Below are 25,144 nucleotides of genomic sequence, written 5' to 3' on the forward strand. Positions count from 1 at the left end.
TAATATAATATTAAAAATAATAATAAATAGGGGACTTTATTTAAATAGGTTTCCAAAACGTCTTCTTTGTTAAGTAGGCTATCCCGTAATCTTTCAGAGTAATTTTCCACTGATATGACTAACCATATTTCCCACAATGCATGAGCGCAGCTGGCGCAGCTCCAGCGTATTTCTTCCGAGACTTTCACGCATGCGCAGTGCTTCTGACCTACACAGTCGCAAGAGAATGTCAGCGCTTGGAGTGGGGCTGCAGGTATAACAACTAAACTTTGGTATCTGCATGGAAAACCACGAGATATTAGACTTGGTGTAGGTCAATCTATATAAAATTTTTAAACTGAAATGTTTCACCTTTGGAACCAACATGACTTGTCTGAAAACTCTTGTGAGATCTTAACAATCCACTAACGTTATATAGTTAATAATGTGCATTAGCATCTCTCATCTTGAGTTTCATTAGCTAAATGTGTTTATTTAGTTGTATTGCAAAGGACCCGATGAAACTGTTCTCCAAATATGCTCATTCAGAAAGATTAAACACTGAAAATGAGATTAGACATACGTTTTGAAACCTATAGAAATGAGACCGACATCGGATGCAGTTATAAAGGTTTTGAGACGCAAAAAGTGACACTGCTGAAATGGAAAGCTTAGAATTGATATTTGTAACCAGGTTGTGTCTGTGATGTTTGATCAATCTTCCTGCATGTTATTTTCTTTATCTCGTGCAGGTGCGTCAGTTTAGCACCTCTGTGATCCGACCAGTTGCAAAACTTGTCAAGGTAAACAAACCAATAAAACAAAGAAAAGTCATTCATTTTAAGTAACATTATATACAGATACCAGGAAAAAAAGTTACCATGACATATACTGAAAACATTTTACTCTAAGTATAATTCTGCAGTACTGACATTTATAGTAACTATATAATATTTTGTGAAATGCACAGAGATTTCTTTGTGTAATAGTATTTAATAAGTTATTTCGGTGTTGATTTAACTGCACGTTTTATTTCTGATGCATTTGCTTTATATACTGTTACATGATGCCAGAGTTATAAGGTTTCAGATGTCTTTGATTTTTTTTATTTTATTTGATGTATTTATTGAATCGCTCCATAATAGTGTAAACGTTTTTTGCACACCAGGCTTTATTCTTACCATAGTATGTTTCTTCAGCCCCCTATCCAGGTCTATGGGGTGGAGGGACGTTATGCTACTGCCCTGTTCTCTGCTGCCAGCAAGCAGAAGAGCCTTGATAAGGTTGAACAGGAGCTTGGTCGTGTATTTGTGAGTTTCACTTTGGATTTCCCTCTCTTTGTTTGTGCTTGTTTTACACAATGCTTCAATAGTTCTGGCTTTTCTTTAATTTTCCCTAATCTTTCTAGAGCCTGATTAAGGATCCTAAGTTGTTAAGTATCGTGATGAACCCCCATGTCAAGCGCAATGTCAAACAGAAGACTTTCACTGATACTTTGACCAAGGCAAAACTCTCCCCCATCACCATCAACTTCATCAGTGAGTTTTCTGACCAGTCATTATTCTCTCTATATATGTCTACAGGTTGATTCAGTGAGAACCATGATGTGATTAAAATAAATGTGCAAGTAGAGTTTGGAAATATAAAGTGAAAAGTCTGTAGAAGTGACCTATATATAAATGCTATTGAAAATGATAAAAGTTATATTTAGAAAGTTCAGAGAATTTATGGGTTTGAAAATTTATTGTATATGAATAAGTAATAACTTTTTTTTTTTTTTTTACAGATGTCCTAGCAGAAAATGGCCGCTTGACCTTGACCCCTGATGTCATCACAGCCTTTGGCAAAATGATGAGTGCCCACAGAGGAGAGGTCACATGCTCAGTCACCACCGCACATGTAAGCCATGTACTGTATACATTTGTTTGAACCTTTTTTTTTTTTAAATTTAAAACTTAAACCTTTTTTAAAGCTTATTTTTTAAACCTTAATATCACCGTTAAAGTTTAGCGGTGATATCTAAAATATTTACATATCTAAAATATTTAGATTTAAAAGATTTCTGATCTGCGTGTTTAATTTTGAATTAAACTTTGTGAGCAGCCTCTGGTTGAAGCTAATCTTGCAGAGCTGAAGATGGCACTGAATGGTTTCCTGGCAAAGGGAGAGTCCATCAAGCTTGAGACCAAGGTAAAAAAAGTGAAAGTCGGTGTGTGCCAAGTATGGTAACCCATACTCAGGGCTCTGCATTTAACCCATCCAAGTGCACACACACAGCAGTGAGTAGTGAACACCCACCCGGAGCAGTGGGCAGCTATATCCAGCGCCCGGGGAGCACCTGGGGGTTCAGTGCCTTGCTCAAGGGCACTTCAGTCATGGGTATTGAGGGTGGAAGAGAGCTCCGTTCATTCATCCCTCCCCACCTACAACTCCTGCCAGCACCGAGACTCGAATCTGTGATCTTCAGATTACATAACCATTAGGCCACAGCTGTCCAGAAGGGCCAATACGGCTTGTTCCAGAAGCTGGGCTTCATTTAAGTGTTCGTTTTAAAATAAAAAAAATTTAAAGGTCCCGTTCTTCGTGATCCCATGTTTTACACTTTCGTTAGTGTGTGTAATTTTGTTGTTCGAGTATAAATATCTGTAAAATTTTAAAGCTCAAAGTTCAATGCCAAGCGAGATATTTTATTTAACAGAATTCGCCTAAAACGAACGACCCGTTTGGACTACATCCCTCTAGTTCCTGCAGTAATGACGTCACTAAAACAGTTTTTTGACTAACCACCACCCACAGGAATACACAAAAAAGGGGGCGTGGTCTTGTTGAGCTCCGACGGAGAAGAGGAACAGTTGTGTTTGTCGACATGTCGTCAAAACGCTGTGATTTTCATCTCGGAGTCCAATCACCTTTGTTTGGCCTTCCCAGGGACGTTGTACTTAGAGATCAATGGTTAGAATTTATGTTTAACTCTGTTCCACATGTAAAACTATGTGCAGCACATTTTGCTGAGGACAGCTTCCTTAATCTCAATCAGTTTAATGCTGGATTCGAACAAAGATTATTCTTGAAAGATGGAGCAGTTCCCTCTTTGTCTGGAGAAGGCGTTGTTTATGGACCACAACCAGTAAGTGTATTTTATTATTTAAGTTGGTGCGTTTAACAGTTTCTGTAACTTATTACACAAAGGGCAACGCTGTTTAGATTGCTAAACTAGATGTTAGGGCTGTGCAAAAAAATCAAATGCGATTTACATGCGCATCTCGTCAGTAAAAACGCTCCTGTGATTATAAGTACATCTCCAGCACGTGCGTTCAGATCAGGATTGCCAGGTTTTCAAAACAAATCCTGCTCACTTGCTTCTCAAAACTAGTCCAATCGCGTTTCCAGGAGGGCAGCGTGCGCTAAGCTGGTGTCGAATCACAACACAGGAACCGCTGGCCCAATCAGAACTCGTTACGTATTTCTGAAGGAGGGACTTCATAGAACAAGGAAGTCATTAACCCGTTTTTATGACAGTGAAAACAGCGGTATACAGATAGGTGAAACATGAACACATGTTATATTGAACACTGTAAACACAATCAAAGCTTCAAAAAAAGCACGAAAAACGGGACCTTTAAGAGGGTACAGCCTAATGTTTTGATATTTTTTTCACTTAAGTTTGAAAAGACTATAATCTACACTTCCATGATTAATTTCTAATGTATCGTAACAGAGAAAGAGTACTAAAATGTTCACATTGAATTAGAATAAGTCAAAAGTAAATGATTGATTTACCAAAGAGGTTTTGTTTATTGGTATATTTATTGCAATGTCATACTGATGTTTAATGTGTTTCTCTTCCTCCTTCCCACAGTCTGATCCCTCTATCCTTGGGGGCATGATCGTCAGCATTGGTGATAAGTATGTGGACATGTCTACCAAGACAAAGGTCCAGAAGCTCACAAAACTGATCAGGGAGACCTAAGTCCTGTGGACTGACCAGACCTAATCGAATCAAGATTCAGTGGTGAAGAAAGAACAACCTCTCTGCTGTTGTGTAGTTCTATGACCTTGTCTAGTTGTGTTCAAAATAAATATTATGTAACAATTAAGCTTTATTATTATTTCTCTTATTAAATGACATACTGTAATACTATTTCCTATGTATCTATCATATTCAACTTTTTCAAGGTTCAGTTTGTTTCACAATTTCGGTACTGTTCGTTATGTGCTATGTTTATGGATACAAAAATATATAAATCTTACTACAAGCAGCAGCACAAATAAATGCAATAGAGCAAAGATACAAATAAAATAAACAGTGATTTTTTTTTTTTTTTTTTTTGGAAGGTTTAGCATTTAAGTAATTAAATGTAAAACAGCATTTGGACTGTATAAAGATGATTCTTTGTTAAAGTTACAAAAGCTTTTCACTCGAGCAGTGAGTGATTTTTCAAAAGCCAAAGTGTTTTGTTACTGAGAGCTTAATTTATAACTTTATTACGCGATTTAATTATACCAGTGTTTACTATAAATCTGCAGCAAACAGTGGAAATATATTATAGTATTTGCAGGTTATCTCACTGGGTCAACTTGTGCTATACTCCATTAATGGTCTTTCACATAAAGCCACTGTAAAAACTAAAGGTGCCTCCAGGAACCTTTAGTTTTTACAGTGCTATACTATTTAATATTCTAAAATAAGTATTTTATTCTCACTAAAGTGGCATTTATTTGATAAATACAGTAAAGCTGTTATACAGTGAAATATTACTACATTTTATATAACTGCTTTCTAACTAAATGTATTGTAAAATGTAGTTTTTATTCCTGCAATAGCAACGCTGAATTTTCAGCAGCCATGAGCACGTGATCCTTCAGAAATTATTTTAATATGCTGATATGGAGCATAAGAAGCATTTCTTAACATCTATTCTGAAAACGGCTTTGCAGCATAATAGTTTTGAAAGCCATGATACATTTTTCAGGATTCTTTTGATGAATACAAAGTTCAAAACAACAACATTTATTTGAAATATAAATCTTTTGTAATGTTATGTCTTTACTCTCATTTTTGGTTAATTTAAAGCGTCATTGCTAAATAAAAGTATTAATTTATTATTTTTCAATAAATAAAAAAAGAAAGATAGTGTATTATGACATTTAAATAATGTTATGTGTTTGTCTCACAGTTCATCCATCAATGCTTTCAGTTGATTGTCATGCAGCTGCATCTCACATTAAAAATCCTTTATGGTTTTCGGAGCCTTGGTAAACTATGCTTCATGATATGTCATAGTCAAACGTTGTTATCACTCAGCACTGACGGTCAGCCAGCCACCTCAAACTGTGTCAGGTTGGTGCAAGTTAGTGATGTGTCGTTCGCGAACGAATCGTTCTTTTTGAACGAATCGTTCTCGTTCACGCAATCCACTGACTCATATTTCTCGTTCACTGAAGTTCCTCCCTCCACAGCAGCGCGGCGCTATAAGCAGCGCATGCGCAGCTCGGTGAAATAATGATGGGAAGTTCGATTCTTTTCCGCGAACTGGTTCTTTCGGACGGTTTGATTCAATAAATTGGTTGAAAGAACCGGTTCAGCGGTTCTTTTACACTCTACGTAATGACGTCACATCTATCGAACATTCAAATATATAAAGTTAGTAATCATAACTTTAGTCAGTTAAAACCCTCATAATCATGAAAAGTTTACAATTAAGTTTTGCAACAATGTGTAATAAACCCCTTTGTATGTTGCAGAAGAATACAATGTCCAGTCTTGATTATGTTCTTTGAACTTTTACTGAAGCTATTGGTGAACTCGTTTACAACTATTCAGTAGCCATGCTATACACACACACTTTATGTCCCTCCTCATATACATCATATGTTACGTCATACATTCAGACATAACTAATCATTATTCTATTACATCTCCCCCTTTTCAATCTCTCGTTCGCCTTATAACAAACAAATGCTTCATTGTTACTTCAAGCATAGACGCAACATTTAGGCAAAACATTCCTTACGTATGTAGAACATACACAGTCTCTAATGAACCTGTATTAACTTGGGTTTACTGTGAACTGCATTTAACATCTCTTAACATTTCTCAGAGTACCCATACTATACGGTTCTGTCTCTTATCTTTCTTTCCTCATTTATAGGTCCAGGACTTGTGGTGGTCTGCTAATCCTGCCAGACCTGGTTCGCACCAGTCCGTCAGGAGATGGATTTGTTTCATATTGTTCTGGAACATCTGGTGTCTTGACAGCACTCAGTGTTGTTGGTAGTGTGGTCTCATGCTGTGGGGTATTTACAGATGGTGTTATTGGTGCTTTCCCCACTGGCACTTCCTGTACGTGGCGTCTGTTTCGGCGTAACATACCCCCTTGCTCTGTCTCCAACAGATAAGATCGTGGTGTGACACTTCCCTTCATCACAGTTGCCTTTGTCAGCCAGGATTTTTGAGTGTCCACTTTGGTGAGGACCTGACTCCCTGGATATAGCAGAGGTAGGGTTTTCACACCATGACGCTGGTTGTAGTAATAAGCTTGTTCCTTTTTTTTTGGCTGCATCATTCCTCTCGATGACTTTTTTGTTTGGCCATTTAGGTAGCAGATTACTATCAAGGGGGGGTGGGTAAGGTTGTCCGAATTTTCCAACCCATCAAGAGTTCTGCTGGACTGGCACCTGTACTACTGCATGGAGTAGATCTGTAACACACATAAGCGCCAGAAGGGGGTCTTTTTGCTTTAGAATTCTTTTGGCTATTTGTACGGCTCTTTCAGCATGACCATTACCTTGTGGGTGATGTGGGCTGGAGGTTATGTGTTTGAAATCTAGCTCACAAGCCAGTTCTTTGAACTCCACACTGGTGAATTGTGGCCCATTGTCACTGACCACCTCCTCAGCTATACCATAGCAAAGGTGGCTTTTAGTTTTCTCATTACCTGTGTACTGGTAGTTGTGGGCATGTGTAGAACCTCTAGAAAGCATGAGTAGTAGTCTGAAATGACAAGGTAGGTCTGTTTATGTTCACAAAGATCAATTCCGATCCTCTTCCATGCCCTTTCGGGAAGTGGCGTGGAAATGAGTGGTTCTCTGGGCTGAGCTCTTCTCATTTCTTGGCAGGACTGGCACGACGAGATTTTAAGCTTAATTTGGGATGATATACCGGGCCACCACACCGATGTGTTTGCTCTTTCCCGGCATTTGCTCAGACCCTGATGCCCATCGTGTATGCGATCTATGATCTCCGCCCTCAGTTTTTCAGGTATGATCATTCTGTTGCCCCTGGTGACAATTCCATCTAGAGTGGAAAGTTCATTTCTCACGGGGAAAAAGTCTCTGGCCATCGGATGCACCCTGGCTATTTGTTCAGGCCAACCTGACTGAATATATGTGATTACCTTTTGCAGGCTTTCATCTTCGACAGTGCTAGACCTGATGATGTCCATCTTTTGCTTTGAAGCTGGCATGTTGTCAATAATGGACGCCACATAGCACTCCACATCTGAGTGGGTGTCACTACAGTCCTGTAAATCGTCTGAGGGGCTCCTGGACAGAGCATCGGCCACTATGAGAGTTTTCTCGGGTGCATATTCTGCAGTAGGGTTGAATCTCATCAATCGCATCAGCAGCCTCTGGCAACGGAGTGGAACCAAGTCCAGGTCTTTGGTGTTTATTAGTGGCACCAATGGCTTGTGGTCATGAGCTTGAACTCATTTAGACCATATAAGTATTTTTCAAATCTCTTGCACGACCAGACAGCTGCCAGACATTCCTTTTCTATTTGAGCATATCTGGTTTCAGCTTCGCTAAGTTGTCTGGAGCAATAAGCCACTGGTCTCCAGTCCTTGTCATGTTGCTGCATCAGTACACCACCAATTCCATAGCTGCTTGCATCTGCTGACACCATGGTTGGTTTTCTCGCATCATAAAATGCTAAGGTAGGTGAGGACATGAGGAGTCCTTTTATCTCCTGCAAAGCTGCTTGTTGGGCTGGACCCCATGTCCATGTTGGTTTGACTTTCAGCAAATCGTAGAGCGGCCGTCCTACATCTGCTAAGTTAGGGATGTACTTTCCCAGGTTGATCATAGTTGATCATCCAGAGAACTCTTTTTGAACCCCTGGGTGTTATCAGGTGGAGGCAGTTTGTTAATAGCCGATACCTTGGCCGGGTCCGGCCGTACCCCATCAGCACTGATTTCATGGCCCAGGAAGTGTAGCTTCTCTTGCCTCATCCTACATTTCCCTGTGTTTAACCTCAGGCCAGCTGATTGTAATCGTTCCATCACTGACTGTAGTCGATGGTCATGCTCCGCCACATCCCTTCCATGGATGATAATGTCATCCATGTAAACGTTCACTCCCTCTAGGCCTTCTAGAGTTTCCATCATCTTCCTTTGGAAGATTTCAGGAGCGTTGGAAATTCCAAAGGGAAGACGTTTGAAACAGTACCTGGCGAATGGAGTAATGAAGGTTGTCAGTCTTTGACTGTCTTTATCCAGCGGTATTTGCCGGAACCCTGCAGCTGCATCCAGTGTGGAGAACACTCTTGCGCCGTTCAGTTTAGCTGTGATCTCCTCTGCAGTAGGTAAAACAAACCTTTCTCTTTTTACAGCTTTATTTAACTTCCTGAGGTCGACACATATATGCACCTGTCCAGACTTTTTAGGAGCTGGCACTATTGGTGCACACCACTCTGTGGGGTCCGTTACTTTCTCTATGATACCCTCGGCTTCCATCCTATTCAGTTCCTCCTTCACAGGTGTCATGAGGGGGATTGGAATCCTGCGCGCAGTATATACGGCATAGGGCTGTGCATTTTCTTGTAATGCAATCTTCACTGGCTCTGTTTTTAGTAAGCCAACCTCCATTACAGCACTGTACACCTCCAGATTTCTCTTCACCAGCCCCATCTGCTCGGCTACTGTTCAACTAAGTAGGTTTCTAGGGGTCTCTCCTCTGATAACATACACTTTGAATGAGTACCGCTTATTTTTTAACTCTGTGTGTGCTATAAACTGACCGATGCAGTCCAGACGGCCACCTGGGCTATTCAGTACAGTCTTAGCAGTGAGTAGTGTTTTCTCAGGCTTGAGCATTCTAAATGCTTCTTCAGTCATAATGCACACATCAGCACCGGTGTCTCTTTTAAAGCTAACCGGTGTACTGCCAATCTCTAATTGAACAGTCCATTCATTGCATGAAGATGTGCTATTAACCGAACCCAGAAAGTGGTAATTATGCTCTTCACAGTCTCTTACTTCACTCACCACTTTGCTCTTGCACATCTTTACCCAGTGTCCCATTTTCCTACATCTGTTGCATGAGGATTTCAGCGCTGGACAGTCACATTTTTTGTGCATTCCTTTTCCACATCTGCCGCATATTTTCTCTCTTTCATTGTCTCTGGCTTGTTGTTTGAACTTTGGCCCTGGAGCTTGTTGCTTCCGATGTGTGTATCATTTATGTGCTACCTCTTGAAATAGCGCACGCAGCAGCTTCTCCTTGCGTGCTAACTTGTGCTTTCACTTCCTCCGATTTGCGGGTTTCTTGCACCGTCATCTCGAGTGTGAGATTTGAAATTAGCTGCAACTTGCGTGACAGCTCCTTGTCCTGAATTCCGACCACGATTCGGTCTCAAATGTGTTCCTCACGAGCGGCCCCAAACTCGCAATACTCTGACAGTTCATAAAGGGAGCGGATAAAAGATTCCACTCTCACCCCTGAACGCTGAAGGCGCTGATAGAAGCATGCTCTTTCGTGTATTACGTTGCGCTTTGGTATGAAATATGAATCAAACTTGCCGAGCACCAGTTCGTATTTGTCCTCATCTCCCTCCTCCTCGAAGGTGAATGAGCTGAAAATATTCTCTGCTTCGCCTCCCAGGGCATAGATAAGGGTGCTTACTTGTACACTGACGTCCTCCTTATCCAGTTTAGTTGTCGTTCTGTAATGCGTAAACCGCTTTTTCCAGTCAGTCCATTCCGCTGGTCTCTCGAAGCAAAAGCTTTCAGGTGGGTTAAAGTTCGCCATCCCGATGATCGGCACTCTGACACCATGTAATAAACCCCTTTGTATGTTGCAGAAGAATACAATGTCCAGTCTTGATTATGTTTTTTGAACTTTTACTGAAGCTATTGGTGAACTCGTTTACAACTATTCAGTAGCCACGCTATGCACACACTTTACGTCCCTCCTCATATACGTCATACGTAACGTCATACATTTAGACAAAACTAATCATTATTCTATTACACAACGCACCCAAATACAGTAACAGCAATAATGTGCATATGAGGATTTAAGTCTTGAAGATAAAAGGAAAATAAATTAGGTGTCATCAGCGCAGAAACCATGATCCACTTACTATACATAATCAATTGCGATGTATTTTTTGTTAAATTAACTTACGTTTCGACAGATTGCCCTTCATTCAAGCCCTCGGTTTACCCGCGCTCATAACATTAGCACAGAATCAGTTCAGAATCAATCACCAAAAGAATCAGTTCAGTTCAGACGCGCTGTGAGTCAGTTGGCTTCACGCTGAACCACGCATGCTCAGTATCATCAGCTCCTCGGTTCTCGAATCGTACGCGTCCGAAAGAAACAGTTTTCGGTTCAGTGTACTGATGATCCGTAAACCGATGCAACCGGTTCTTGACTCGAGAACGAGAATCGCTCTAACCGGCACGTGCTGCAGTTCAGTATCATCAGCTGCTCTACTTGTGTTCATGTTCTGTTTACTACAAACTCAATTTGTGCATGTGTCATCATTAACTATAAATAAAGTACAGATATTTCATAAATCATCCCTTATTCCTATTAAACATAGAGTCTTTAGAATCTTAATTATTGTCCAACTTCCCTGAAATCCCCTTTGGCTTATACATAATCTACAATATACAGATTAGAAACATTCATCTAAAAAGAAATATATATATATATATAGTTATTTTATCACACTTTCCGATGTTTAACAAAATACTTAAAAAATTACACGCATGCGCAGTATCATCAGTTCATCGGTTCTCAAATCGGACGCGTCCGAAAGAAACGGTTTTCGGTTCAGTGTACTGGTGATCCGAAAACCGATGCAACCAGTTCTTGACTCGAGAACGAGAACTGCTCCAGCAGTGGGCGTGTTCGTTCGTCATCTGGCTCGGCTCGGTGTTCATCTTCAGTTCTATCTTCACAGCAGTTCAGTCAGTGTACTGTTTGAGTAAATGAATTACTCCGTGATATTGGTTTGTTTTAACTCAGAGGGAGTGTCAGTCACGTTAAAAAAGTTATCAGCTTAAGTCATTTGTGGATTAATGCTTATTGGAGACCGAACAGTTTCAAACGATTCAGTTCGATTTGGTGAACTGGTTCAACCGGTTCACTAAGAAGAACCAGTTAAATTTAACGATTCGTTCACGAATCGGTCATCACTAAGGTGAACCGGGTAAGTCCGAACGAGATCTAGAGATCTTATCGTTCGTGAATGAAATGACTGAACTGGCACACATGTCGTTCGTGAACGAGTTGAATGAATGGATACATCGTTCGTGAATGAAATGAACTGGTAAAGCTTATCTCGTTCATGAACGAAATGAGAGTAAACTGGGTTAGTCTGCTATTTAGCATGTCAATCTCGCAAAATGCAAAGCGCAGTTATAGGTACTGTGCACATACGCTTGTTTTGATATTTAACATACAGAACTCCACGTTTAATCCCCGATTTATGAATGTGAATATATAATATACAAACTGTCTGACCAAAAAATTAAAATGCTAATTAGGCAAGAAAACCTCGTGCTTTGTTCATCTGAACAACTTAATTAGACTTTATATATTGAATGCGTTTATGCACACATTTTAATAAAGCCAGATCAGTTGTTGTAACAAGTGAATAAGTTGGTTGACTTAAGACATAACACATAATACACTCTTTTTTGCCACCTGCTGGCATATTTTGTGTAATACGAAGAAATGGTCACTGAACGAATCAGTGAACGATTCTGAACGAATAATTTTGGTGAACGAACTGAAAATGAACAAATCTCTTGAAAGAATCATAATTTCCACCACTAGTGCAAGTAGATGGTTGGTGCAAGAAATGTAAAGAGATGACATCCTGGAAGATACCAACGAATGGGGTATAGCTTGAAAATGTAGACGTCTAATAAAGTAGTGTTTTTGCCCAGCACCAAAGCGGATAACAAGTTCAATACTAGTGCAATTAACTTATATTTACCAATTTTATCATTCATTTATTTAAAAACTCAATATAATTATGAACAAATAAAAGCATATAATGATGTGTGTCACCGCCACACCCCCTTGTCATCGCCGCTTGGTTTGTCCCCCTCCATCCATCAAATGTACAGAAATTAACTGTTTGGTGGAAATCAGCTGAGCAGGGGTGCATTTCCCAAAACCATAGTTGCTAACCTGTTAACAACTTAGTTGGTTGGCAATGGGAAATTGCATTGCAACCAAAAAGTTGCTAACTTAGTTAGCAACTATTGTTTTGGGAAACGCACCCCTGAGCGATTCAGTTCATGGCTACAGCTTTGAATATAGGGCTTGGGCGCCGAGTTGCATTCTGGGACTTGGCGGCCATGTTGCTGGCCTCGCGAATGTAAACATACAGCAAGTTGAATGCAGGCGGCAAGGAAGTCGACCGAAAGTTGAAGTCGGCTGCGTGCCGCCATCTTGTAGCAGAACTTCACTTGCGTTAGCATTCCCATTGACTCCCATTCATTTTGGCGTCACTTTGACAGGGAATAACTTTACATCTGAGGCATTTAAAGACTCCGTTTGTCCATTATTTATTTCTAAAGATACACGACAATGTATAAAGGGCTCAATTTCCTTCTATGTTACATTATGTCCCCGTAGAAACAGTTTTTGTAAAAAATAGGCTAACGATTGCGTCATAACCACTCGACTCTCTGTCGCATTACCGTACGGACAGGAGGAGAAGCTCGCAGGCAATTAACTTAATATGGCGTACTGGCGTTACATTTTAAAATACTATACAAAATAATTAATCAGAATACTTACTCCTGCTCACTTACGCCAAAGAACTCCCCGCTCAAGCTCGCCGTCTCTGCAAGATTAACGATGGCAGTTTGCACGCACAGCCACTAGAAGATTTACATCTGTCAGACAGGTTGCTGACGTCATCAAGCTTAGTTTGAGTCTGCGCGTCAGAAACGGAAGTGCTAAAAAACGCTAAAAATGCGCTTCACTTGTCTCAATTGAGTTCCAATGGGGTTGCTGTGTCCATTTCTTTTACTGTCTATGGTTGAATGAGAAGAGCAGAGTTGGGAGAAAGAAAAAAGATGTTAAAATCGCGAAAAGGTTGTAGGATTTATAGGGATACGTTAAATAGGGATGCCAGGGACCGGTATGTGGACAAAATCTGCACTATTAACGGTTTGGATCCATATGAAATTTCCAACAAAGCGTAGAGTACCGACGACGACTTGCTGCCGCACTTTTGCATTACAGATATCTTCGGCTACCTTGTTTGTTTTGTGAGCGCCTACACTTCAGAATAGTTCCGAGTTCATGTACAGATCACAAATGGATGGGTTCAGGAGCTGCAAATCATAGAACCGGAACAGCATACAAACAGTATACAGTAATCCGGTAAGCTGTGCTCTACCTAGCTGCTAGTTTAGTAACCGTTAGTGCTAACAACCATTCACACATGGACTTTTACCAATGTGTTTCAAAAGTGTAGTTAGTAGCTGTCAACCCTCCCGTTTTTTCCGGGGTTCTCACGTATTTGAGCTCTTTTCCCGCTGTCTTCCCGTTTTAGTATTTTCCTGTAAAATATCCCGTTAGCCCCTCCAATCAGACCTGTCAATTCTCTGTGTTGTTGTCCTGTTGCTACTCCTTGCCCTTCCAGCGAAACAGATGTTTTCAAAGCATCGTTTTGCTTACTTGAAAGCAACCTTAGCGTGATGTTGGGCTTTTTAAGATAGCGTGGTTGTTATGAGAGCATGATTTCACGCCAATCTGTAACTTAAGTCACGTAGACCTAGCTTCACAAATCGCTTAACGTTAGTTAATGCAGCAGTTTTGTAGTATGAATATTTGCTGTCAGCAGAGGGATAGCAACAAAAAGATGAATGTTGAAATTTCCCGTATTTTGGATGAGTAACCCGAGAAATTTCCCTTATTTTCAATGCTGACTTAAGCTATATAAATTAATATTCAGATGTTATGGTCTCCGTGGTTGCGCCTCCAAGAAGGAAAGCGGTGTAAAGTTAATCCATTCTCATTTTATTTTCCCCATGGCGATTATGTGTTGCGCTATTACACCCCACAATACAGCAACGGTTTACCATGGTTGAAATAGATTTTTAATTAATCAAATTAAGACACACGGATGAGAGGGAGTATATCTAAACACTGCGCAGTAATCCGAATAGCAGTAAAGGAGGCCATCAATGTGGCGGCCACGCCAAGTAATGATGTCACGACGCCCAAGCCCTATTAATATGACGCATCTGTCCTCTCTCGTGCCAGCTTTTAACTATTTTTAAACTTTCGACTTTTCTAAACTCGTGATGTTATTTGGCACAAGACCGTCGACCATCCTTTATTGTTGCAGTGAGTGAGTCATTCAGTTCTAACAATAACATATGACATTTTGTTATGCATGCCATACAAGTTTAATGGGTAGTTTATTGTAAATACTGCATGGTTGCTACTTATTGTTTCCACAGCAGTAGGTGAACAAGTTTTGTTAAATTGTGCATTTCTTTAATTTCTTTTTATTATTTTTTATTTAAATGCATTTAACCAACCAGCATAATGCCACACGTTTTCCGCTTTTAATACTCTTTTAGGGATTTATATGCATATGATGGATATGATGTTCTGTGTGGTAGCCATGAAGTCAATGGATTCAACAAGGACAGATTTGTGTTATGTAACAGGTCTCTGTATGTTGTGTTGCTTCAAAGTTGCTTCTTGAATACAACCCGAATTCCGGAAAAGTTGGGACGTTTTTTTAATTTTAATAAAATGAAAACTAAAGGAATTTCAAATCACATGAGCCAATATTTTATTCACAATAGAACATAGATAACGTAGCAAATGTTTAAACTGAGAAATTTTACACTTTTATCCACTTAATTAGCTCATTTAAAATTTAATGCCTGCTACAGGTCTCAAAAAAGTTGGCACGGGGGCAACAAATGGCTAAAAAAGCAAGCAGTTTTGAAAAGATTCAGCTGGGAGAACATCTAGTGATTAATTAAGTTAATTGATATCAGGTCTGTAACATGATTAGCTATAAAAGCTTTGTCTTAGAGAAGCAGAGTCTCTCAGAAGTAAAGATTGGCAGAGGCTCTCCAATCTGTGAAAGACTGCGTAAAAAAATTGTGGAAAACTTTCAAAACAATGTTCCTCAACGTCAAATTGCAAAGGGCTTTGCAAATCTCATCATCTACAGTGCATAACATCATCAAAAGATTCAGAGAAACTGGAGAAATCTCTGTGCGTTAGGGACAAGGCCGGAGACCTTTATTGGATGCCCGTGGTCCTCGGGCTCTCAGACGACACTGCATCACTCATCGGCATGATTGTGTCAATGACATTACTAAATGGGCCCAGGAATACTTTCAGAAACCACTGTCGGTAAACACAATCTGCCGTGCCATCACCAGATGCCAACTAAAGCTCTATCATGCAAAAAGGAAGCCATATGTGAACATGGTCCAGAAGCGCCGTCGTGTCCTGTGGGCCAAGGCTCATTTAAAATGGACTATTTCAAAGTGGAATAGTGTTTTATGGTCAGACGAGTCCAAATTTGACATTCTTGTTGGAAATCACGGACGCCGTGTCCTCCGGGCTAAAGAGGAGGGAGACCTTTCAGCATGTTATCAGCGTTCAGTTCAAAAGCCAGCATCTCTGATGGTATGGGGGTGCATAAGTGCATACGGTATGGGCAGCTTGCATGTTTTGGAAGGCTCTGTGAATGCTGAAAGGTATATAAAGGTTTTAGAGCAACATATGCTTCCCTCCAAACAACGTCTATTTCAGGGAAGGCCTTGTTTATTTCAGCAGGAAAATGCAAAACCACATTCTGCAGCTATAACAACAGCATGGCTTCGTCGTAGAAGAGTCCGGGTGCTTACCTGGCCTGTCTGCAGTCCAGATCTTTCACCTATAGAGAACATTTGGCGCATCATTAAACGAAAAATACGTCAAAGACGACCACGAACTCTTCAGCAGCTGGAAATCTATATAAGGCAAGAATGGGACCAAATTCCAACAGCAAAACTCCAGCAACTCATAGCCTCAATGCCCAGACGTCTTCAAACTGTTTTGAAAAGAAAAGGAGATGCTACACCATGGTAAACATGCCCCGTCCCAACTATTTTGAGACCTGTAGCAGAAATCAAAATTGAAATGAGCTCATTTTGTGCATAAAATTGTAAACTTTCTCAGTTTAAACATTTGCTATGTTATCTATGTTCTATTGTGAATAAAATATTGGCTCATGTGATTTGAAAGTCTTTTAGTTTTCATTTTATTAAAATTTAAAAAACGTCCCAACTTTTCCGGAATTCGGGTTGTAGAACTGTACTCAAACATTGAGAAAGAAGTATAGCAGAGACCCCTCCTCCATACCCAGCCTATGTATTTATCAAATGCACATCTATAGCCATTTGATGTACATTTCTCTGGCTCCCGGTACACTGTTTTCACTGGTATGCTGCTACGAGGAGCACTATTAATGACCAGATCAATAGACCAATATCATTACACACAACTTTGTTTGTACCATAAGTACATGGCCTAGGGAGAGCTGGTTATGGATATGCTTTGTAGAGTGGAAATGGACCATTATACATGACATTTACACTAATGTTCCAAAGTTTGGGGTCAGTAAGTTTTTACTTCTAGTAATAATTTTGCTTATCTTTGTTAAGCATAAACACATTAAATTGATCAAAAGTATCAGTAAAGGCATTTATAATGTTACAGAAATAAACACTGTTCTGTTTTGAACTTTCTATTCATCAAAGAACCCTGAGAAAAAGTATCAGTGTGTTTATAACTGTGTATTTAAGATCTAGATTAGAAACTTGATAATAACAACACTGTACACTCTCAGACAAAAGATACAAACGTTGCCACTGGGGCAGTAGTACCTTTTTCAAAACTTTCATACCTTTCAGGTACTAACATTTGGGTATTAACATGTAAGGTACCAATAAGCACCCTTATGTAAAAAAAAAAAAAAAAAAAAAAACACGTTTTACCTTTTGAAAAGGTACCATACCACCCCAGAAACTTTTATACTAACCACCATCATAATTCAAGGCTGGTTATTGCTTGTAACCTTTTTAATGAGCTGCTATTATAATGACTGTAAGCTGCTGATGACATTAAGAGCTTAAGCCAGGATATTTGTGTGAGTGCTGCTATATTGTGTGTGTTTGCTATATTGGTTTTGTTCACACATCAATCCCATTGATGTGTGAATGAAGTGCAGTAACTTAATATTCAGCAGCTTACTAATTGGGCTGTAATAAGTCTAAATCCATCATAGGAGTTGCAGTGTGCATTTCTGGGTGGTAAGAACAGAAAGCTGAACAAGTAGTGTTAAGAGTACTGGTAGTAGACATGAATCAGATTGTTCAACAGGCACGTGTTTTGGGGTTTGTTTCTGTCTGTTAAATCCTCTGTAAATCTCTAAATGCCCATTTGATGGTCATGGCATCAGACTGAACAGATGTAGTTGTCACAGTGTGTGTTTGCATGCATTTATGTGTGTTTTGTCAAGGCTTTTATTACTGGCGAGCTAACAGATGTCACCGTATCTAATCAGAGACCATAATCTATCTTACATTGTCTTTTGCTTTTGGTGTGTATTTATTTGCAATGTCTGTTTCTGAGCCGGCCAACACAGAATAATGCAGATGCGTTTTCTGCAATCATTTTGTCACTATGTCATTTTGATGGATATTGGTTATGTTCAGAGTCTTTGCTCTACAATTAATTCATCCACTTGCACCAGTCTGACTCATTCAGGCTGATTTGCAGATTTATGAATATGATTACACTGAAAGTGTAATAAGCCAATCATGGTGCTATGGATGCACTGACTCCTCTCATGTGATTTATCGCCTGTATTTTGCTGTTATACCCTGCATTTATGCTCGTAGTAGTTGCTCTGTGAGAACACTGAGCTCAAGGGAGGCAAAAGCTATGCTGTGTCCCTCTGTAATCCACTGATGTCTCTATTGGACAGTATTACTTTAGAAAAATTAGTGGATTATATGCTACTTGCTTTGATTTTTTCATCCAATTTTTTCAGGAAACAGTGCCTCCCTTCAGAGAAGAAATGCCTGATATGTGTACTACACAACCATTCAATGTTTTTTTTGTTGTTGTTGTTGTTGTTTGTTTGTTTTCTTTCTGAGAAATTGAGTGCTGGAAATGGAAGATTATAAATGACATTTACACTACTGTTTGTGTATTTTGGGGTTTCCACAACTCCACATCATTTCTAACTGTGTTAATAGCAAGAAATGTTTCTTGAGCAGCATATCAGCATATTAGCATAGATTTCTAAATGATTTTGTGACACTGAAGTGTGGAGTAATGGCTGTAGAAAATTCAGCTTTACATACATGAATAAATTACATTTTAAAACAATGAAATAAACCATCATTTTAAATTGTAATTATATTTTACAATGACTTTTCTTACTGTATATTTAAATATATAAATGTAGTCTTGGTGAGCATCAGAGGGCAAACCACTGTGTTTATGCTCTGTAGCCATAGTCTCATGTTGTAGATGCCCATGATTTACACAGAATTGTCTGTTTATTGTGGCATGATTTTGTTCAGCATGTTTTATATAGTCCACCACCATGTCACAATGAAAAGCTGCTCTCTTCTTGCATTTAGGTTTGGTTCAACTTCAAGACGAAATCTGGAAAATTGTTCAGGGGTTGCTAGGGTTGCTTACTCTCCTTACTCCCACCCCTTTAACATATGTCTCTGTGATTTCTGTGATTTCAACCCATACTTGTGTAAGTGTGCACCAGCTATTCACCTTTTGTACATTTCTATATCAGAAATCGATTGTCATTAGCAGGATTTAACCTTACTTTATTATGCATTTGTTTCTTTGTGCAGTCAAGAGTTGGGATGCAGAATTTCTCCTGATCAGCCTATTTTGTCTCATGGACCGATACTAAGCATGCTGGGACATGACTGAGGCATGATGGATCCTGAAGAAGCCGATCTTCTGAATGACTACCGTTATCGTAGTTACGCAGCTGTCATTTAGAAGGGACTGCGGAACTTTGAATCATCTAGTGAATTGGCCGATCTCATCTCCTCACTAGGAAAACTCAACAAGCTAAAGTCTGGAGAAAACAAAGCAATACACAGGTTATCATTTGCTTCAGTTAAAAAACAGAATCAATACAAGCAGCTCTTTAAAAATACTTTACACTCTTTACTGATTTCTGTTTTTAAAAACTCAAATATCTCCACAGAGACCATTTTTATATTTCAGAGAAATCAATTTGTTAAGGTCTTACATTAAACTGGCAAAGAAGTATTTTAGAATTTAATAAAAGAAACACTTTAGCTTTACTACTTTTAGAGAAGTGAGAGACGTTCCTTCATGATCATGTATTGTTGAATAAAGGTGCTGGGTATAACATTACTGCTTGACCTCAAACACATTACACATGTTCAGAGTGCAGCTGATTTGAATAGGTTGAACAGGACTTGCGTACACTGTCCTTAAGATTAGACAAATACTTTTCCTCTCTCAACCTTCCACATTTTTATTTCTAAACACATTTCAGTGTTTATGTGCAGATGTAGGAAATTCAAATTTCCCTCTGTCTCTCTCTTGTTTTCTTCCCTTTGGGACTTTCAGGATATTATGCGAGTTACAAAACAACGTGAATATGAGTTATAACTATTAGGTTTTGTGTATTTGAATCAGATATTTGACATCTAACATGATGCTATGATCAACAGTCTCCTTTTTAACACACTCGGAGTATGTTCATTTTGTATATCGGTTGACATTATTGATGGCATGCTTGTAAAACATGATTCAAGTGCTGTGCAATAATAAACTAAGCCCGGTTCCTTCTCTGAGCTAGTGATTTGGATGATTACATAAAGCTGTTTAAATACTAGCTTTCATTTTTTTTTTATACTGGTTTAATCAATCTACAAATAACCTTGTTTTAGTGGTATAGAATGTATATGTATGTACAATCATTTTACATTTACATTTAATCATTTAGCAGACGCTTTTATCCAAAGCGACTTACAAATGAGAACAATAGAAGCAATCAGATCAACAAGAGAACAACAACAGTATACAAGTGCCATGACAAGTCTCAGTTAGTCTAGTACAGAACGAATAGCCAGGTTTATATATATATATATATACAGGTCCTTCTAAAAAAATTAGCATATTGTGATAAAGTTCATTATTTTCCATAATGTAATGATAAAAATTAAACTTTCATATATTTTAGATTCATTGCACACCAACTGAAATATTTCAGGTCTTTTATTGTTTTAATACTGATGATTTTGGCATACAGCTCATGAAAACCCAAAATTCCTATCTCAAAAAATTAGCATACTTCATCCAACCAATAAAAGAAAAGTGTTTTTAATACAAAAAAGTCAACCTTCAAATAATTATGTTCAGTTATGCACTCAATAATTGGTCGGGAATCCTTTTGCAGAAATGACTGCTTCAATGCGGCGTGGCATGGAGGCAATCAGCCTGTGGCACTGCTGAGGTGTTATGGAGGCCCAGGATGCTTCGATAGCGGCCTTAAGCTCATCCAGAGTGTTGGGTCTTGCGTCTCTCAACTTTCTCTTCACAATATCCCACAGATTCTCTATGGGGTTCAGGTCAGGAGAGTTGGCAGGCCAATTGAGCACAGTAATACCATGGTCAGTAAACCATTTACCAGTGGTTTTGGCACTGTGAGCAGGTGCCAGGTCATGCTGAAAAACGAAATCTTCATCTCCATAAAGCTTTTCAGCAGATGGAAGCACGAAGTGCTCCAAAATCTCCTGATAGCTAGCTGCATTGACCCTGCCCTTGATAAAACACAGTGGACCAACACCAGCAGCTGACATGGCACCCCAGACCATCACTGACTGTGGGTACTTGACACTGGACTTCAGGTATTTTGGCATTTCCTTCTCCCCAGTCTTCCTCCAGACTCTGGCACCTTGATTTCTGAATGACATGCAAAATTTGTCCAAAAGTCCAGTGTTGCTTCTCTGTAGCCCAGGTCAGGCGCTTCTGCCGCTGTTTCTGGTTCAAAAGTGGCTTGACCTGGGGAATGCGGCACCTGTAGCCCATTTCCTGCACATGCCTGTGCACGGTGGCTCTGGATGTTTCTACTCCAGACTCAGTCCACTGCTTCCACAGGTACCCCAAGGTTTGGAATCGGTCCTTCTCCACAATCTTCCTCAGGGTCCGGTCACCTCTTCTCGTTGTGCAGCGTTTTTTGCCACACTTTTTCCTTCCCATAGACTTCCCACTAAGGTGCCTTGATACAGCACTCTGGGAACAGCCTATTCGTTCAGAAATTTCTTTCTGTGTCTTACCCTCTTGCTTGAGGGTGTCAATGATGGCCTTCTGGACAGCAGTCAGGTCGGCAGTCTTACCCATGATTGCGGTTTTGAGTAATGAACCAGGCTGGGAGTTTTTAAAAGCCTCAGGAATCTTTTGCAGGTGTTTAGAGTTAATTAGTTGATTCAGATGATTAGGTTAATAGCTCGTTTAGAGAACCTTTTCATGATATGCTAATTTTTTGAGATAGGAATTTTGGGTTTTCATGAGCTGTATGCCAAAATCATCAGTATTAAAACAATAAAAGACCTGAAATATTTCAGTTGGTGTGCAATGAATCTAAAATATATGAAAGTTTAATTTTTATCATTACATTATGGAAAATAATGAACTTCATCACAATATGCTAATTTTTTGAGAAGGACCTGTATATGTTTGAAAGACAAGAAAAGTGCTTGTATTTGTTGGTTAAGTGCTGGCGAAAAAGATGAGTCTTTAGATGTTTCTTGAAAATGAGTAAAGACTAATTGAGATTGGGAGGTCATTCCACCTGGGCTCCACTGGGCACAGTCCAGGAGAAGGACCGTGAGAGTGATGTTGAACTTCTTTGGGATGGCACCACAAGGCGTCGTTCACTTGCAGAGCTCAAACTTCTGGAAGGCACATAAGATTTAAATAGTGAGTTTAGGTATGTTGGTGCCGTGCCAGTGGTCGTCTTGTAGGCATGCATCAGTACCTTGAATTTGATGCGAATGGCTACTGGAAGCCAGTGTAATCTGATGAGGAGAGGAGTAACGTGAGCTTTTTTTGGCTCATTGAAGAAAACCCTCGCTGCTGCATTCTGGATCAGTTGCAGAGGCTTGATAGTACATACATGCTTCCATATGTGCGCCACTGAGTGGCGTCTGTGTACTTCCATCAAAAGCTCACTATCCAATCAGAGTAGATCACTGTTAAGCCCGCCCCCACGAGAGGTTTGTGTCAAAACACCAAACGAAAAACTGCAAAACGTAAGCAAAATCTGTGGCAATGAATTCAGAATCCACGGTTAGCGAAAACGAATCTTTGAAAAACATTAACAAAGAATGAAGTATATTTGAAGAGCCTGTTAAATTTGTGCGACTGAGTTCATCTTTTCGTTTTCATTGTTTTTTCTTCTTTTGTAATGGCATATTTTTGATAATTTCTGAAAAAGTTACGTTCAGTTTTATAAAGTTTCGTTCATTATTATTGAAACAAATGTAATTCCATACTAGTATGCATGCGTGCTCACTGTACTTGCCTTTTCTTTTTCTCTCTTTCTGTCTCACTCATGTTCATCTCTCAGGCATTTTTTAGAGGTCGTGGATCCAGAGAAGAAGAAGTAAATCAGCTAGATCCTAATGCTTCTCATAGAGACAGTAAACAGTCTCCATTGAAATGGAAAGGCAGTCAAGACTTGGGTCTTATCACAGACAGACTTGCTGAGTTCTAAATGTTCTACTGTTGCAATCCATTTCATGCCAATGGCTTAAGTTTCTGTTCAATGAAAGATTCACCCCTAAACTATATTGTTCTTACTGGTTATTGTTTTTAGTGGAATGTTGATGGAAATGTCCTAAGTGGCCTTTTTTACAGTCTTTTACAAGCTCTTCAAGAGAACATCAATCCTCTCCTCTGTCTTCTCAGAGAATCTGTCCAACTAAACCTCGCCCCTCCTGTACACTCCTTGCTCCTCAGTTAAGTAAAATAATGTGGTCACTATTACAATTTCTCATACTTTAGAGGGTTAGAGATGTGAACAAACCCTACCTCTGAATATTAACCTCTGATGCATAACTGGTGCCAGTGCAAAAAGATCAGTATGAAACCGCCTAGTTGTTTGATCTGAGATTTCAAGAAGTTAGAAAACTCTTATAGAGATATCTTACTAATTACATGAAACAGTTTTAGTATAATGCCCATTGTTGTATTGAAGTCATAATCTGATAATAATAATAATAATGGCTAGCTGTATTGCCTACTGGAAGCGGAGGCAGTTTTAAAATGGATTCTGGTCTGTCTTTCTCTCAAAGTGTGCAGGTCAGGGCAGCGCTATGGTGTCATTCAGCACCATCTGTATTCAGCGTACAAGCTCTTGTTCTGCTGGCTGAGGTAAGAAACACACACACACAATCAAAATTCAAACTCAATTTATGCTGACTTAAAAAATGGACAAGTAACAAGATGCAACAGATGTACTGTGTTTCCAATTGTGGTCATTATTTGAAGGCACTGGCTCCTCTTTTGGATATGGTCTGTAGCAGTGATGAGAAGGAGAAAGCAGTGCCTCTCATTTCCCATCTTATGTATTATGTTTTTCCCTATCTAAAAATCATAGGTGTGTATGCAAAAGATGCACTTCAGTTGAAAATATACTTATGGTCATGATGAATACTGATTAGTATTTAATTTAAATACTTTGGTCTATTTATTGTTATATGGCACATAAAGGCAGTGGTTAAATGTATACATATACAGTATATGGCAGTTTTCAATAATTGTTTCTCCATTTCTATCTCTCAGTGCCTATAACATGCCTAGTTTCTACGGGTGCTCAGTTGTTGAGCAGTCTGAGTGAATATGCCTACACTAAGTGAGCGTGGACGAAAGAGGTGCTGGAGCTCTTCATGGACCAAATGTTTTTCACAATGGAGTCCTCATGTTCCTGCCAGTAAGATGGACACTTATACAACACTCCAAATTTTTAAGGCATGCCGATAATATCAAAATGCTAAAATATTGGTCAGATAATTTGCCTCGTCAAATGTTCACCAAGGCTGCAAGCACAGTGAAACAGCAATATTGTGAAATAGTATTGCAATTGTTTTCTATTTTAATATATTTTAAAATTTAATTTATTCCTGTAATGGCAAAGCTGAATTTTCAGGAGCCAGCACTCCATTCACAGAATCATTTTTATATGCTGATTTGGTGCTCAATTATTATGGGTACTCAATTATTAATGATGGTTCTTATTATTATCTATGTTAAAAATATTTTTTGTTGTTAAATTTTTTTGTGGAAAGCTTAATAAATTGTTTTTCAGGATTATTTGATTAATAGACATTTTAAAAGAACAGCATTTATTTGAAATGGAAATCTTTAGTAAAATCCTAAATATCTTTACTGTCACTTTTATTCAATTTAATGCATACTTGCTGAATAAAAGTAGTCAAAACTGTCTTACCCCAAACCTTTGATGGTTTTTCACATTTTCCACAAAAATATTAAGCAGCAAAAATTGTTTTCAACATTGATGATAATGATAATAAGAGATGTTTCTTAAACACCAAATCTGTATATTAGAATGATTTCTGAAGGATCATGTGACACTGGAGTAATTGCTGCTGAAAATTCAGCTTTTATTTTAAACTACATTAATTTTAAACGTTGAATAACTTTTGATTATATTAAATGTAATTTTGATCAAATAAATGCAGCAAATAAACAACATTAAAAACCTGACCGAAATCTTGACCAGTACCATGTACGGTATATAAATCAATAATTTCACTAAAATATTCAAAGACGCTAAACTCAGATATCGCCCTTTAG

General features: G+C 39.0%; 1 protein-coding gene across 1 annotated transcript; it reads left to right on the forward strand.

The window, feature by feature from the left end:
• The first annotated feature begins 165 nt into the window (after positions 1–165).
• LOC132152486 (ATP synthase subunit O, mitochondrial-like) lies at positions 166–4,120 on the forward strand. Its single transcript, XM_059561248.1, has 7 exons — positions 166–253; positions 732–782; positions 1,179–1,289; positions 1,388–1,517; positions 1,766–1,878; positions 2,083–2,169; positions 3,839–4,120. Exons 1-7 carry the CDS (start codon positions 191–193, stop codon positions 3,947–3,949), a joined length of 666 nt encoding a protein of 221 aa, XP_059417231.1. The 5' UTR covers positions 166–190; the 3' UTR covers positions 3,950–4,120.
• Positions 4,121–25,144: the final 21,024 nt, after the last annotated feature.

The sequence above is a fragment of the Carassius carassius genome, chromosome 11 (genome assembly GCF_963082965.1).
Source record: "Carassius carassius chromosome 11, fCarCar2.1, whole genome shotgun sequence".
NCBI classification, from domain to species: domain Eukaryota; kingdom Metazoa; phylum Chordata; class Actinopteri; order Cypriniformes; family Cyprinidae; genus Carassius; species Carassius carassius.

Bases quoted from the DNA above. Each gene is read 5' to 3' on its own strand.
- LOC132152486 (XM_059561248.1), top strand. From the start codon at position 191: ATGCGCAGTGCTTCTGACCTACACAGTCGCAAGAGAATGTCAGCGCTT. The intron at 783-1,178 runs GTAAACAAACCA...ATGTTTCTTCAG, and splicing joins CAGTTGCAAAACTTGTCAAG to CCCCCTATCCAGGTCTATGG. The intron at 1,879-2,082 runs GTAAGCCATGTA...CTTTGTGAGCAG, and splicing joins GCTCAGTCACCACCGCACAT to CCTCTGGTTGAAGCTAATCT.